Source organism: Brachyhypopomus gauderio, chromosome 6 (assembly GCF_052324685.1).
Source record: "Brachyhypopomus gauderio isolate BG-103 chromosome 6, BGAUD_0.2, whole genome shotgun sequence".
NCBI lineage: Eukaryota > Metazoa > Chordata > Actinopteri > Gymnotiformes > Hypopomidae > Brachyhypopomus > Brachyhypopomus gauderio.
The window spans coordinates 31,168,263-31,184,490 of NC_135216.1; the positions used below are offsets into that span (position 1 = coordinate 31,168,263).

General features: G+C 43.6%; 1 protein-coding gene across 4 annotated transcripts in view; it reads left to right on the forward strand.

Moving 5' to 3' along the window:
- The first annotated feature begins 1,613 nt into the window (after positions 1 to 1,613).
- The window catches only part of LOC143517685 (interferon-induced very large GTPase 1-like), a 14,832-nt gene continuing 217 nt past the window's right edge, over positions 1,614 to 16,228 (forward strand). The window contains exons 1-7 of one of the 4 annotated variants that reach the window (XR_013132017.1): positions 1,614 to 1,693; positions 2,988 to 3,049; positions 3,182 to 3,284; positions 3,923 to 4,549; positions 5,314 to 5,387; positions 6,778 to 15,088; positions 15,456 to 16,228. The exon at positions 15,456 to 16,228 is cut by the window's right edge and continues 217 nt beyond it. Coding sequence is in view for 2 of the 4 variants with exons in the window: in XM_077010427.1 (XP_076866542.1) it covers positions 3,227 to 3,284; positions 3,923 to 4,549; positions 5,314 to 5,387; positions 6,778 to 11,481 (5,463 nt within the window). In the remaining 2 variants the exon portion in view is untranslated. Of the gene's footprint in view, positions 1,694 to 2,987; positions 3,050 to 3,181; positions 3,285 to 3,922; positions 4,550 to 5,313; positions 5,388 to 6,777 lie in introns of all 4 variants that reach the window. The other 3 variants (XR_013132018.1, XM_077010427.1, XM_077010428.1) reach the window with 3 other exon arrangements.

Here is a 16,228-nt window from a genome sequence, read left to right on the forward strand (position 1 = left end):
TTCATTATGGCATACAGTTGTTTTTTTTCCTCTCTCCCATGCAATTTTGAGCATCATGAACGTGAGTTTTGTGGCTTATTCAAGGTTGAATGTATGACGTTGAAACGACGTTGGCATATCAACGTTGATTCACCTTTCAAAATTGACACCAAATCCAACGTTGATTCAACAATCACATTCGACGTCGATTCAACGTTGAAATGCCTGCTGGGTCATGAATAAAAAAGTATAATTATCAAAAATGACCCAGACATTCTAACAACCTTCTTCTCGCGTTACTGGTTGTGAACAGATCAAAGAACTCCCCGTATATGTTCAAAATACATCAAAGCCATTTTTCTATGACCTGACCTCATTGAGAATTTTTCACCCTATTTACCAGTTTTTCCATCATATTTCTACAGTGATATGGATCACTCTTTCTCCTGTGGGTCAGGACCCTTGCAGCAGCATTCTGAACTCGCTGTAGGTGGGAAATAGAGCTCTTTCGGAGATAAACAATAATCTAGCTTTGATGTGATAATTACATAGACAAGTTATTCACTATCAGCAGGAGAGAACACATCTCGGACCTTAGCGATATTTTGAAAACAACGCAAAAAACATAAAGCCAACAAACCAATATAAGACACCAGGGGAAGTCGTTGGCAGGCAGGCAAATGCCGCAAAAAAACAGAAAACCCTTCCCAAACAAAACCAGAAAACAGACAGGAAAAATAACAGCGAGAGGGAAACTTGAGGGAGTCCAGGAAGCGGCGCAGGAGGTAAGTGCTTGAATAAGTACAGAGTCAGAGAGAGGGATAAAGGGGAAGAGACACCCAACACAACTGGAGAGCAATAAGAAAGAGAAACTGGCTGGCAAACGTACGGCATGAAAACCAAAAGATTCAGCAGTGAGCTGGCACAACTCTCTCTCTATAGTAGGGAGGGAGACAGCTGTGGCAGATCACCACTGATTGCTCTGCCTGGAACTGGCCCGTGAGTTCCACATTATGACGGCAGGAGGAACCACACTGGAGTTAGCCCTGACATGATTGGCTGGTATTCTGGAATACCCCTGGGGTGCTGGCCACCCAGATCCAGATATTCTGGCTTTGACTGCAGTGTCATGGAGTGCAGCTGTAGCACCACACCCAGAATAATCCTGCAGTGTAGGAATGATGCTGCAAAATGTTGCTGGTCTGAAGAGTCTGTGGATTTGCTAATGTGAGTTTGTGCATTTGCTAATATGAGTTGGTGGATTTGCTAATAAAATATCTACACTTACACTCATCTTCACTGTAAACCTTCCACATTGCACTGGGGTATTTAATAAAATTATAAACATGACACCCTGCTCATGTACCATAATCAAATTATTATTTTTACATGCATGTTATGTAAGGTAGATGGAGATTGCACTGCTTAAGCCTTACAGTGTGTGTATGTGTGTGTCTGATTCTTCCCGTGCAAACTGTTCTACAACAAAAGTGTCACTGTGCAGAGACTTGTTCTGAAGTCAGCAGTCCCTCATCTGGTGTATCAGGTTAATCAGCATACCCTCTGGAGTCATGTGACTTCAGGGAAGTCAGTCTTGTTTCACTTCCTACGTAACCACCAGTGCCCTCATAGGGGTTCCTGTCTGCAGTGTCTCCATCACAACAGACATAAATGTAGAACCAGACAGACGAAGACCGAAGGACAATTTAACCAGGTTGGATTTATTTTAAAACTCCTATTAACTATTTTACCCATTGGAATTAAGTTTAACTCATTATGCTTTAACAATATGTTGAAAAGATGATCACATATATACTGAAAATAGCACTGAACATTTCTGTAGTCTGGGGTTGGTTATAACAATGCTTTATACTTTATAATGCTGTCTCTGTCAACTCCAGATTCCAAGAAACTATGGCTGTGTTTCTTTCAGAATTTAATTGTCAGTAGAATTCATGAATTTCCATGTGTCAATTATGTCATTATTGATATAATCACTGATGTCATAAATTTCAGATGTGGCTCTTATACCTGATGATTACAGCCAAACACACACACACACACTGTTCTGAACACATAAATAAATCACACACACTGTTCTTAACACATAAATAAAACACACACACTGTTCTTAACACAAATAAGCCAATAGAACAGAGTTTCTAGGGTTAGATGTGATATTTGGATTCAGACAAGAGTATCTCAGAATTAGTGTTCATCTTGAATGGTCTTGCAGGTGAGTCAGATCTCACCTTCCACATCTACGTGTGTAAAAAAGGGTTTGGGCAGGTGTGGAAGTACAAACACTGCTGCACCGTACAAATACTTTCACAAACACAAGCGTTAATAATTTTTATAGGTCAATTAACAAAATGCAACGTGAATGATAGATAGAGATAGATAGATAGATACTTTATTGATCCCAGAGGGAAATTCCTGATGAACATGTGACCACACTTTGCCTTCCAAACAACATGTGTAAATACATGTGTAAATACATGTTTTACTTTTTGTAAATAGTCTTTTTTGTTTTTTTTTCCTATTGTGTGACGGTATGGCAGTCCCCCTACTGGTCGCCCCCGTCTACAGCAGCAGCTGTCCTGTCAAATTGTTGCGTTGTGTTCGTCTCTCGGGTGGGCGGAGCCCATGATCTGTCTCACCTGAGGGTCGTTTGTTTTTCTATATATGTCTTGTCTTTGTACCAGTTGACCGCTGGTTATTATATCCTTCATTTGGATCAGTTCACGGGTTTTGGTTTGCGCAATTTTACTATTAAACCATCCTTTTTCCCTGAGACTTGGCGTGATCGCTTCCATTTTAATGCCATTCCATGACATTAGTAACTACACAACCATGGAGAATGTTTCAGTGGGGCAGGGCAGGATAAAGGTTATGGTGACAGTGATGAGAGGGATTAAGATTATGGTGACAGTGATGAGAGGGGGGTGGGATGGGATTAGGATTATGGTGACACAGAGGTCCCATCATGATTTTTATTTCTGTCTCAGCAAAGTTGCATGAAAGACATGAAAGAAGATGCTGAGTTGGTACTGATTACTGTCAAACAGAGGTGAGAAATTATAGGAGGGTTCACACGCAAAGCTAAAACATTGTTATTATTATTATTATCATAACAGTCATCCCCGGGTCCCTTTCTAATGTGGCATTTGCATGTAAAATCTGTCAATTGTTTGTGTTTAAGGAGAGTGACCAGAGAACAAGGAACAGTCTCCCCAAGCTGAGTCTGATGACAACGAACTGGACACAAACAGAGAGCTGTAGCAGTGGATCCTTTAATAATATGGGTAAGAGCGAACTGATGAGTCTGATAATATGGGTAAGAGTGAACTGATGAGTCTGATAAGATGGGTAAGAGTGAACTGATGAGTCTGATAAGATGGGTAAGAGTGAACTGATGAGTCTGATAAGATGGGTAAGAGTGAACTGATGAGTCTGATAAGATGGGTAAGAGAGAACTGATGAGTCTGATAAGATGGGTAAGAGTGAACTGATGAGTCTGATAAGATGGGTAAGAGTGAACTGATGAGTCTGATAAGATGGGTAAGAGTGAACTGATGAGTCTGATAAGATGGGTAAGAGAGAACTGATGAGTCTGATAAGATGGGTAAGAGTGAACTGATGAGTCTGATAATATGGGTAAGAGTGAACTGATGAGTCTGATAAGATGGGTAAGAGAGAACTGATGAGTCTGATAAGATGGTAAGAGTGAACTGATGAGTCTGATAAGATGGGTAAGAGAGAACTGATGAGTCTGATGAGATGGGTAAGAGTGAACAGATGAGTCTGATAAGATGGGTAAGAGTGAACTGATGAGTCTGATAAGATGGGTAAGAGTGAACTGATGAGTCTGATTAGTCTGATGAGTCGATTTTGCGGTGCTGTACTGGTTGTGATGTAACATCAGTGTGGTGTTGTGTTGTAGGTGACCAGATGCCCGATCTCACCATTGTGCTCTTTGGAAACACATCTGCAGTTCTCTTTGGAGATCAGAACATTCTGCTCGGACAAGAGCCAGCACCTCTAGAGAAAGAGGATTTCTCTCTAACTGCTCCCAAATCAAGGATGGTGTCAGGGCGTAACATATCAGTAATCAACATACTTGGCTTGCAAGAGGATGAACTTTACCTGGATACTGTAGACAAGACAACTGGTCAGCTCGTCAAAGAAAATGAAATCCATGCCTTTATTTTCATTCTATGTCAGTTAACAGATGCTGATAAGCTGGGGTTAGAATGGCTACAGAGCAGTTTTGGTGAAGGTGTTCTACCATATGTGATGATTCTGTTCACTTATGAGAGAGAGGAGGACCGTGACACCATCATAGACGACCTGAAGAACAACAGTGTTCTAGAAGAACTGCTGAAGAAGTGTGGAGACAGATATCACACCTGCAGCAAGAGCATGAACAACCAATCAGAGATGAGGACACTGCTGGAGAAGATTGATCATCTGGTCTCTGAGAACAACCCACACTGCTACACTGCTGAGATGTACCACGCCTCATTAAAAAGCAGGAAAGACCGGCAAGACAACACAAGGGGAAAAAAGGGTGAAACCTTGACACTTATTTCTTCTTATTTCTCCTTGATTTTTAGGTAGGGATGACTTATGACTATACAGTTTTCATTGTATTAAAAATGACTACAATGAAAACTGAGTTGTATTTTTTATATGATTTAATGCAGTTAAAAAGAATGCAAGTATAATAAAATGCACATTTATAAATATGTAAATGCAGCAGAATGACTTTCTACTCTTTACATTTATTATTTCCAAATCTAAAAAAATGTACACTGCATAAATTGGACTGGATTTAAATAGATGAATGTTTGTCTGAACAAATGTCTACAAAGTGAAACCAATAGATATGAATTTTCCACACAGAAAGACTTCACTGTGCAGAACATTCTGCTGGGAGAAGTACATGTTCACATTAATAGTGGTGATCAGAACCACCTGCATCATTCAGATTCATATGTTGTACAAACACTTTGGTACTAATACATTGATGGATCTTCATAAACATAAACAGCTTCATATCTTCCTAAATAGCAGATACCTTCCAAAATACTCAGAAGTGAGAAAGTGAGTTTGTTTATTCAGGGAAATGTTACAACTAAGTGATATAACTACGAGACAAGACACAGACAAGAGACCAGAAACTGAATGATGACATATAGCTAAAAGAAAAAAAGCTAAATGGAAGCTTTGAGAGATGGGAGGACCATGACTAGAGAAGATCCTTGTCAAAAACATATAGCATCAATTTTACCTGTGTTTATTTTACAGTCTAATTTTTCATTTTATTGCTAGACCATGGCTCACACCTACAAAAAGATGAGGTGGACATTCCACACATTGGACAAGAACCATCAAAAGGAGGACAGGTAAACAGTTTTTTAATTAGTACTCTCATCATTGCTAACTAATGATTTAAGTTAGAAAAAACTAAAAGTGCAGATTTTTAGCACATTTTGGCCAGTGCATAAAGGAACAGTCTGAGAGAACAGTCTGAGTGCAAGGGGTGTATTTCAGTCAAGGCCTAAGGACTGGTAATCAAAACCTTCCAGTCACAAGACTGGTTCCCTAACCAACAGACCTTGACTGCCAACACTGATAGAGGGGGGGCTATTCCCTTCGGCAAGGTTGTCCACTGTATCATCTGAATACACAGAAGATGGTGGACTCACTTCTTTCTCTTTGTGCTTGAACTCTAGATGTTTTTTTATTGAACTGCAGAGGGTTTTTTTGGTGTAGAGCATTACCTGATTCCTTGTGACCTGGGGAGACATTCATGGCTGGATCCTGAGTGAGCTGCTATGATCCTGAGTGAGACAGCAACACAACAAGCCATATTGATTGTAAACATGCTAAGCTAAACTAAGATAAGCTCTTCAGAGTTTGACGAAACTGAAGCAGTTGTAGATTATTTTGTTAGTGAATATTGTGATTGCATATATTTTGGACATCATAGAAAAAGAAATGGTTTGCTTTAGCTGGAGTTTATGTTGAGTTGTTTGGGTAGAATGCTAAACCGGAAGTTAGCTAAGAATGGCAAAGAAGAGCTATGAAGGGCTATGAAGGATGCAGTTGCATAAGTGAGTATGAATAAACAGAATGCATACTAAATATTAGAATATAGGCTGTATTAGAACATTTAAGTACTGTAGTATTTTCCTCAGCATCATTTAGCCTCTTGGCATGGTTAGCTTAGATAGCGTCTTGGAAGTTATATCATTTTTTGGCCAATTAATAATGAAGCTATGAACTTTCTGGACTTTCTGTGGCATGTTATTATTTTGTTTTAGCAAAAAAAGTTGCATTGATGTATAGTGGCCAACATCTTGGATAAAGGCGTGGCACTTTGGAGAGTTCTTGGACACCTAGTGGAAAATACTGTGGAGCTTTTCAGTACTTCCATATATATATGTTCAATATTGTTTATTTTGTCAGACAACACCCTGTTTAATCCCTGTTGAGAAAGCAAAGCATGACTTTACATCACCAGTGTACATTTACATACTTTAATGTATTTAAGTAATGTAAATCACCTCAGGAATCATACATGTAGGAATCGTACATCATTACAGCAACATAATTTGTTTTTCATTCTAAAATAGTAATACATTTATACACAAATCACAAATGTCCAAGTTGGAAACTTCCTTAATGTTATAACTTTCAGCTACGTGATTCATTATTATAGAAACAGTATATATTTATTTGTGGTGTAAGACAACTTTTGAATGCAATTTTATTTGTATTTTTATTTTACAGAATACATTGCCAGAAGATGGATTAAAATGTGCAGAAAAGGAAAAGCTAAACTTGGCAAATACAGAGGAACTTTTCTTCAGACTTGATCTCAGGGAAAAGTACAAACAAAAAAGGAAGACTTCAGATATTCTTGAAATAACAACACTTTCAGTGTGTGGCCTAACACCGTGCATGGAGAGAAACATTGCTGAAACTTTTGTGCAAAGGATTCTGATGATGGATTACAAAGCAAGACACATAATTACAGAAAAAACAGTGAGTCACGTAAATCGCCCTATAAAACATGAACAAGAAAGCGATGGTTTTGATTTTATTTCCAAAAAGTCAACAAGCTCAGAAAGGAAAAATAATAAAAAACATCGCACCCACCCCATGGATGTCCAGATGGCAGTGCTCCACTGCTCAGACAGCTTCCTAAAGCAGCTCATAGTGACCAAACTGTCCCAGTGTCAGTACGCTCTGCCTCTGTTAGTGCCTGATCCCTTCACCAGAGAGATTGAGTTTCCTCTGTGGACATTTAGACAAATTAAGAAGAGCTGGAAGACCATGGACACCACTGGTAAAAAGACCACTTTAACTAAACCAGTTTATTCAGCAGAAACTCCAATGGTGGCGTTCTTCAGGCTGGGCTCTGTGTCCTCATCCAAGTCTCAGCTGATGAACAGTTTGATCAATGAAAAACACAACACATTCTTCCACAGACATTGTCCAGGCAGCAGCAGAACCCGTCTACTGACGGATGGAGTGGTGGAGATCGCCTGGTACCTCCCATCTGGGAGCGAAACTGATAATTTCCCTGACTGTGTAGCATTCTGTAATCTACATGGTGATGCAGAAACTTATAAGGACCAATTGGAGATTCTGACTGAAATGTCCTCTGTGAATGTTGCACTGTTATCTGATCAGGGAAATAGTACATATATGATGGTGCTAGAGAAGCTTTTCAAAGGCCCAAAATCTTTAATTTGTCTACTTGCTGAGGATGATTCGGATGTCAGTGTGACCAAGACAGGAAAATATATAATTGGACTTAAAGACAGAAATCAGTCAGATGTATCTACAGACCTCAGTGAATCTATCAAAGAATGTCTCTCAGAGTCATCACCTGTATTCAAACTTGAAGATTTGTGCAAAAATCAAGTGCTCAGAATTGATGAAAATCAACCTGATTGCCAGAAAGGAAAAAATTATGCAATGGAGGTAATGAGATTACTGGATGGAAATGAAGTGTATAAACTAAAGGAGAATCATCTACCCTGTCAGGGAAAACTGTGGCATGACTGGTGTGAGATGAACAAAGACCTGTATCGACTTCAAGGAGACAAATTAGAAATGCAGAAGAGCAAAAAACAAATGGAAATGAAGCGAATTCGTGAACAGCAGCACAACTATGGACTGTCTGGCCTCATGAAACAATTCATTATTACACTGAAATCTCTAGAAGGGAATGAAAAATCTTATTTTCTGAAATGGATTGGTATTTTCTTAGACAACTGTACTTCAGAAGACCTCTCTGCCCTTCATCACGAGTATGATGAAAAGTGGACAAAGGTTTTAGCCCTGAAAAAGAAGCATGACAAGTCAGACAAAATGACCCAATCCCAAACACAACTTGAGGAAATATCTAATAAAATGAGTGCATCAACCTTTGGTTTGGAACACATCTTTAGGGAGATGGGTCAGATATATGAGGCAATAATATCTGTACAAACAGGCAAGACAGGATGTAAGTATAAAGAGTTTTATATTCTTCCAAGACTTGCAGCAGAGCTCATCAAAAATGGGCTTCCACTGGAGCTGATGGATGGAGATGCTGCTCATGTTCCTCAGGTCTGGGTTTCAGCAGTTCTAGATGAACTCATCAAGATCCTGGGAGACCAGAGAGTGTTTGTGCTGTCAGTGTTGGGGATCCAGAGCTCTGGTAAATCCACCATGCTCAATGCCATGTTTGGACTCCAGTTTGCAGTCAGTGCAGGCAGGTGCACCAGAGGAGCCTTCATGCAGCTGGTCAAAGTGTCAGAGGAGATGAAGGCAAAACTGAAGTTTGACTACATTCTAGTTGTTGACACTGAAGGTCTCAGAGCTGGAAAAGCAAAGATACGTCATGACAATGAACTTGCCACATTCATCATAGGTCTTGGAAATATGACTTTGGTCAACATATTTGGAGAGAACCCTGCTGAGATTAAGGACATCCTTCAAATTGTTGTTCAAGCTGTCCTGAGAATGAAGAAGGTCAGACTGAATCCAAGCTGCATGTTTGTACATCAAAATGTTTCAGAAATCACTGCTAGAGAAAAGACAGCAGAAGAAAGGAAATGTTTAGAAGATCAACTGGATGAGATGACCAAGGTAGCAGCCAAAGAAGAAGACAGTGAAGCTGAGTGTTTCAGTGATGTCATAACATTCAATGTTCAGAAAGATGTGAAGTACTTTGCACAGCTATGGGAGGGCAGTCCACCCATGGCTCCACCAAACCCATGCTACAGCAGAAATGTTCAGGAGCTGAAGCAAAACATTCTCTCAAAAATGTCAACAAAATGTGTTTGGAGACTGTCGCAATTTAAATCCCATATCAGCAATCTATGGAATGCACTTCTAAATGAGAATTTTGTGTTTAGCTTCAGAAACACTCTAGAGGTGGCAGCATACAGGAAATTGGAACATGAATACAGTAAATGGACCTGGAGCCTAAGGAGTACTATGATGGCACTTGAGAACAAACTACACTACAGAGTCATCAATGAAAAGTCCTTAAAGGTTGAGAAAAATTATATTGTGCTACAAATGAAAGAGACAAAGAAAGAGGTGGATGAATCAGTTAATCACTTCTTCAGTGAAGACCATGATAAAGACATTTTGATCCAGTGGCATGACAGATTTGAGAGAAAAATTGAGGATCTTTATGAAGAGCTTGTGAAAGAAGCAAAGAGAAAACTGGATGAAGTTGCTCAGCTAAAAATAGCGAGAGAAAAGATAGACCGTGAAAAGTCAAATAATGAAAACGAGCTTTTTAAATTGAGCAAAGAGCTAGCATATAGCATGAAGAATAAAGGAATGGATGAAGATGACCTGAAGAACAAATTTGAAGATGTGTGGTCCAAGTGGGTGATGAACCTCACACAGAACACACCATTACTTGAAGACATCAACATCTGGCCTGATGTCATATGTGCGATGTCAGAAAGCTTTGAGCTACACCTTGTTCGTGAAAGACAGGATCAGGACATGTACAAAAAAATTGACATTATAAGAAATTATATAGACTACATTATTCTTAGCAAACATGAAGAAATTTGTCAAGAAAATCCACAATCAACCGAGGAACAGGAGGATGAAAATATAAGTCCAGATGTTGTTGATTATACAGTAACTGAAAACATTATCAAAGAAACTAAACAAGAAATTCAGAGAAAACCCATTGAAGAACAGGGATACAATCACATCTACATTCTAGAAATAATTGCCTCTATTAAAACTAAAGTAAAAGAGCATGAATCCAAGATTTCTAAATATAAACTAAAAAAAGAATTCACAGTAGATCTCTGCCTCTATCTCTGTGACTTTGCAGCTGAACAGTTTACTGAGCTACACAAAAAATTCAAGGAAGCCAATGATGTGAAAGAGTACCTGGAGAAACAGAAGCCTCAGTACCTGAAGGTCTTCAAGAACTACTGCAGTGGTGCGACTTCTACAGCTGTGTTTGCTCAGTTCATAGTGCAGAAACTTGAGCCTTCTATCCTGCAGGCTGCATACGACCAAACCGCCATTGATCTGACTGAGAAAATGAAACGTGAAGTTCCTGCATTTAGTGGAAATCGGTCAAATCTAGAAAAACACATTCTGACATCCCTAGCAGAAGAGGAGAACTTTGAGAATTATATAGAATACATTCACAAACCCAAGGAGCATTTTAACCACTTCATTACAAAGGAAGTCAACAACTTTATTAAAAAGTGTCCAGAGGTTACAGAAACACTGAAAAAGAACATCTCATCTAAAGGAGAGTGTGTGATGGCTGCTGTGAATGAAGCAACAGTGGAGGATTGTGGAGGGAATGTGGACACATGGCTACAGCATTTATCCATTAAGCTAAAAGATGAGCTTCAATTCAAAGAACAAGAATGTGTTGATCAGAAAGAAATTACAGACCTGGGTTTCCTTCAAGAGGTTGTAAAAAATGGTCTAAAAGACATCACCTCAAAGTTAAGCTGTAGTGTATCTGACCTCAATCTGGAAATGTTCAGGAAGAAACCTGATCAGATTCTGATAGAACATCTCTGCAGGTGCTGCTGGGAGCAGTGCCCGTTCTGCAACGCTGTCTGCACCAACACAATGGAGGACCACACTGGAGATCACATGGTCCGTTTCCATCGCAACTGTGGAATCAATGGGTGGTCTTTCAAGTTCTCAAATAACATCGGAATTGATTTCTGCACAACTGCTGTTTCAAGTGATTTGCTTTTTCGCACCTCTGCTGGAGTGTTTAGTTTTAAAGAGTACCGAAAAGCAGGTGGAGAACATGCCAGATGGAACATCACTCCTGACAACTCAGAGATGCCATACTGGAAGTGGTTTGTGTGCAGGTTTCAGAAAGAGCTAGAAAACTATTACAAGAAACAGTTCACAGGCCATGGGGAGATTCCCACAGAATGGAGGAAGTTTACTAAAGAGGAAGCAATTAAAAGCTTAAATGAGTTGTAGAACCACTAAGAATACAACCTCAGAATTACCAGTAGACCAGGAGTGAGCTGAAATAGCTACAGGACCCTAATCAAAGCTTAAAGAAATGACCAATAGACCATTAAATAAACTAAACATAACTGCTCTAGTTTCCCTTCTAACTAACACTATTAATTAAAGTTCTAGTTCAGGTGGGCTTCAGCTTGTACAATGCTACTATTACTAGTGTACTTTACTATTTCTACATTACTATAGTGCATTTTTAACACAGGATTTTGTCTGGTTAAACCATCCCCCATATGAGACTTTTAGAGTCTGTGATATCAATGCATTTCTCATCTTCAATAAAATGTGTTTGTTTGTTAATAGTTCTTTTCTAAATGTAATATATTGTAACATCTACCAATGGCAGTGGTGAGGAGTGGAGCCTACAGGCCTCCCAGCAGGCTCCTTGGTGAGTTTCAACGGTCTCCCTGGATGTGTGTTGTATGCTTGTTGGTGTCTGACACTTTTCCCCTTAGTGTCAGTGTGGTTTTGCCACTTGTTGTTGTTATTAGCATTCTGTTAATAAAACACAGTTAAAGTAAACATTGCTGTCATGGCCCATTCCTATCTTCCTGACAAAACGCTGTTACATTGGTGTCAGAAGCGGGATTGTCTGGCCTGCGAGTACCAGCAACTCGGTCCAGGACCTCACAGTTCGACGGCGAAAGAAACGGACAAAGAGGGAAGATGGGCAAACTGGGCCTCCTGACGGCGCAAGCGCGACAAGAAGGGCCGCGGGAGAGAGGCCGCCGACTATGCTGACGGCAACGGTGCAGCAAGCAACACAGCAGGGCTACCCCACCAGAGAAAGGCTGCCACCGGTCGAGACGCATACTGGGCCATGACGATACGGATCCCACGCTATGATGGCGAGCAGGCATGGGAACCATACCACGCGCAATTACGCGGAGTAGCAAGCTTTTATAAATGGACGACGGCAGAGACGGCGCTACAGCTCTGCCTGGCCCTATAGGGAAAAGCCTTGCAAACACTACTGGATGTGCCAGCAGAACAACACGGCAACCTAGAAGCGCTGGTGGGAGCACTCCAACAGTGTTTCGGACAGATACAAGCCGCCGTGAGCATCAAGAAACAGCTCCCAGGACGACGGCGTTTGCGAGGAGAGCGCATAGGCATGCTGGCAGCTGAGGTCAGCACTATGGTCCGCCAAGCATACCCTACATTCCCCGAAACAGCTCGCGAGGAACTAGCACTGGACTACTTCATGAACGCACTCGCACCAGACTAGCTGAGGCGTCAAGTACAGCTAGCGGCTCCGGAGTCACTGAACAGGGCGATCAAAGAGGCAGAGCGAGTAGAATTAATCTTAAGTGAACACGGCCCGAAGAGAACGGCCCAATGTTTCGCCATGAAATACGCTAGACCAATGGGCTTCAGCAGGCTGACAGACGCACGGATTGTTTGCTGGTGATGCAAGAAGCGGGGACATAGAGCCACCCATTGCCAAGAACCCGAGCCAGCGGGAAACAACAACGGGGCTGCCCAATAGGGGACAGGCAGTCCCACAGGACCCCGCCCCCTAAGAGAAGAGCTGACACGCGCTTTGGGTTGTGGGTGAACTGTTGACTAGACGGGGTACAAGTCAAAGCACTACTGGACACTGGGTCTACCGTCTCACTACTGCGCCCCGGTATACTCCCTGACGAGGGATGGCAGTTGACCGACGCACACCTGCGGATCCTTACAGGCGCCCGAGTAGAGATGTGGGGCAAGAAACGGCTAGAGGTGAGTCTGGCCAGCCAGGCATGGGCACAGGACTTCTGGTTAGCACCCATCAGCAAGCCCTGTATCCACGGCCTGGATTACCTGACTGCAGTCGGAGCTATACTGGATACAAAAGCGAGAACACTAAAAGTGGGGAGAAAAACAATGACGTTGGCTGGCGTAGGCTGTAGTGATAGAACAGAGTCCCGAGGCTCCTTGGTGGTGTCGCCCCGGACTCCTTCGGGTGGAGCCGCCACCTCTGGAGTAGCTGAACACACAGTGCCAGAGGTGAACAGTGACACTAGAGGAGCCGGGTGAGGCACCACCAAGTCGAGATCACCACTGCCTTCTCGGGGGGACACTGCCCGTGCCGGAGGAGCTGAACACGCAGCGCTGGTATCAGAAAGTGAAACCTCAGAGGCTGTGGGCGGCACACACGAGTTACCAACGGTTACCAACGCAAACTAAATGCCTGCCAGCTAGCCAGCATACAACAGCGGAATGAGAATGCGAGACTGAGAAGCTGCGTCCATGAACTGTGGGACCGCAGCAGCAATGAACTCACCTCATAACAGAAACCAAAACTCTGGAAATTACTGTGACAAAACGAGGACATTTTTGCAGAGTCTGAGGAAGATTGCAGATGCACCGACCTTGTACAGCACTACATTGACACTGGCAATGCTTCACCCATCCGACTGCACCCACACTGATTACCGCTGGCAAAGAGAGAGGTCATCGGGCGGCAAATAGCTGAGATGGCTGATGCGGGAGTCATTGAGCCGTCAAGCAGCCCGTGGGCTGCCCCAGTGGTGCTAGTGAAGAAAAAGCTAGGTGGCTGGAGGTTCTGCGTGGACTACCGATGGCTGAATGCGGTGATGAAGGTAGACTCTTACCCTGTCCCTCGCATTGACGATGCGTTAGACCGGTTAGCGGGCTCGTCTTGGTTTAGCTCTCTTGACCTGCATAGTGGCTACTGGCAGGTAGCATTAGCACCCGAGGTTAAAGAGAAGACAGCATTTACGCTAGGTACAGGTCTGTGGCAATTCACAGTCATGCCGTTCGGCCTCTGTAATGCTCCCGTAACCTTTGAGCACCTCATGGACCATGTACTGGCCGATGCCCTGAGAGACCGCTGCATTGTTTACCTGGACAATGTACTAGTACACGCAGCCACGTTCGAGGATGAGTTGAACAGTGTGCAAACGGTGTTCAAAGCGATCAGAGAGGCAAACCTGAGGTTACACCCGGGGAAGTGCGAGCTGTTCAGGCGCTGAGCGAATTTCCTGGGTCACATCGTCAGTGGCGCAGAAATTGAGACAGACTCACAGAAGACACAGACAGTACGAGACTGGCCACGACCTCGCAACGTCACTGAGCTGCGGAGTTTTCTCGGACTAGCTTCCTATTACCATCGTTTTGTGCGAGGCTTCGCACAGATAGCGGAACCACTACACTGAATGATGGCAAAGCACGCAGAATTCAAGTGGGACGACCCCGCGGAGAGAGCGTTCACGGTCCTCCGAGAGAAGTTCAGTGACACGCCCACACTGGCTTTCCCCCTTAGCAAGCCTGAACGGAACTACTGTGTGACGCGCAGAGAGCTATTAGCCATCGTGGCTGTGCTGAGACCATACCGATCATCAATCCGTACCGATCATGCATCCTACAATACACCTACCTGGACTGACACAACGCCACACGGGCCCACTGCAAAGGTGCTCAGGGCCAACTGGGATAACCTGAAAATTTGTGATGGCCTGCTATACAGAGTCTGGGAGCAGCCGGTCCCAGGGAAACAGACCTGGCGAGAGAGTGGCCATGGACATCCTGGGCCCCTTTCCTGCGTCAGACACAGGTAACCGTTTCATTCTAGTACAGGGCTATTCAACTATATTTTTCTGCGGGCCAGATTTGGCAGAGAGGTCTGACCTGTGGGCCAGACAATTTTCTGTCATAGTTGATGTAAAGTTAACGTAATTTGTTGAGGGGGGGTGGGGGGTGGTGAACGTAATTTGTTGGGCCGCAGGCCAGTACAAATTCATTAAAGGGCCGGATCTGGCCTGCGGGCCACCAGTTGAATACCTAATACCTATACCTAATCAGAGTACTACAACTGTAGCGACTGCACTAGTTGAGTTTTTCTGCCGGTTTGGGCTCCCGGAGGAGTTACATAGCGACTAAGGTCGAAATTTTGAGTCTGCTGTTATGGCTGAGGTTTGCAGGAAGTTGAACGTTCGGAAGACCCGTACTACGCCCCTTCATCCCCAGAGTGACGTCCTGGTAGAACGCTTCAATCGCATGCTGGTTACACAACTGGCGATCCTGACAGCCCAGCACCAGCGCGATTGGGACCAACACCTACCAGCAGTCCTGCTGGCATGTCGGTCGGCAGTACAGGAGACAACAGGTTTCACGCCGGTGCAGCTGATGTTCGGGAGAGAGCTGCGCACACCAGTGGAGCTGGCCTTCAGAGCTCCCCCGGGCACAGACAGCGGAAACCAGCAGCCTCACCATTTTGTGCAGCAACTCCAACAGCACCTCCTGTCAGCCCACCAGATGGCGCAGGCACACCAGGGCAATGCCAGTGGACGCCAGAAATGCGCCTACGACTCCCGGTGTTCAGGAGAACCCCTCTCCCCAGGGGTCCGGGTTTGGCTGTATAACCCTCGTCTGCAACGGGGGCGCTCCCCAAAACTACAGTCCGCATGGGAGGGCCCGTGCGAGGTCCTGGAGGTCCGAGGTCCTGGGAGAGGTCGTGTACAGGGTGCGTGCAGGCAGTCGGGTGACACTCATGACAATGATGGAGGCGGTGACCTTGCTCACGCTAGTGCACTACCATCAGAGACTAATGAGAGACCACGGCGGGCTCCGAGGGCCCATCTGGAAGACTTTGTGCGAGCTTTGTGGGTCGCTGATCCTTGTAAGGGGGGTTATGTAGCGTCTACCAATGGGCAGTGGTGAGGGGTGGAGCCTACAGGCCTCCCAGCAGGCTCCT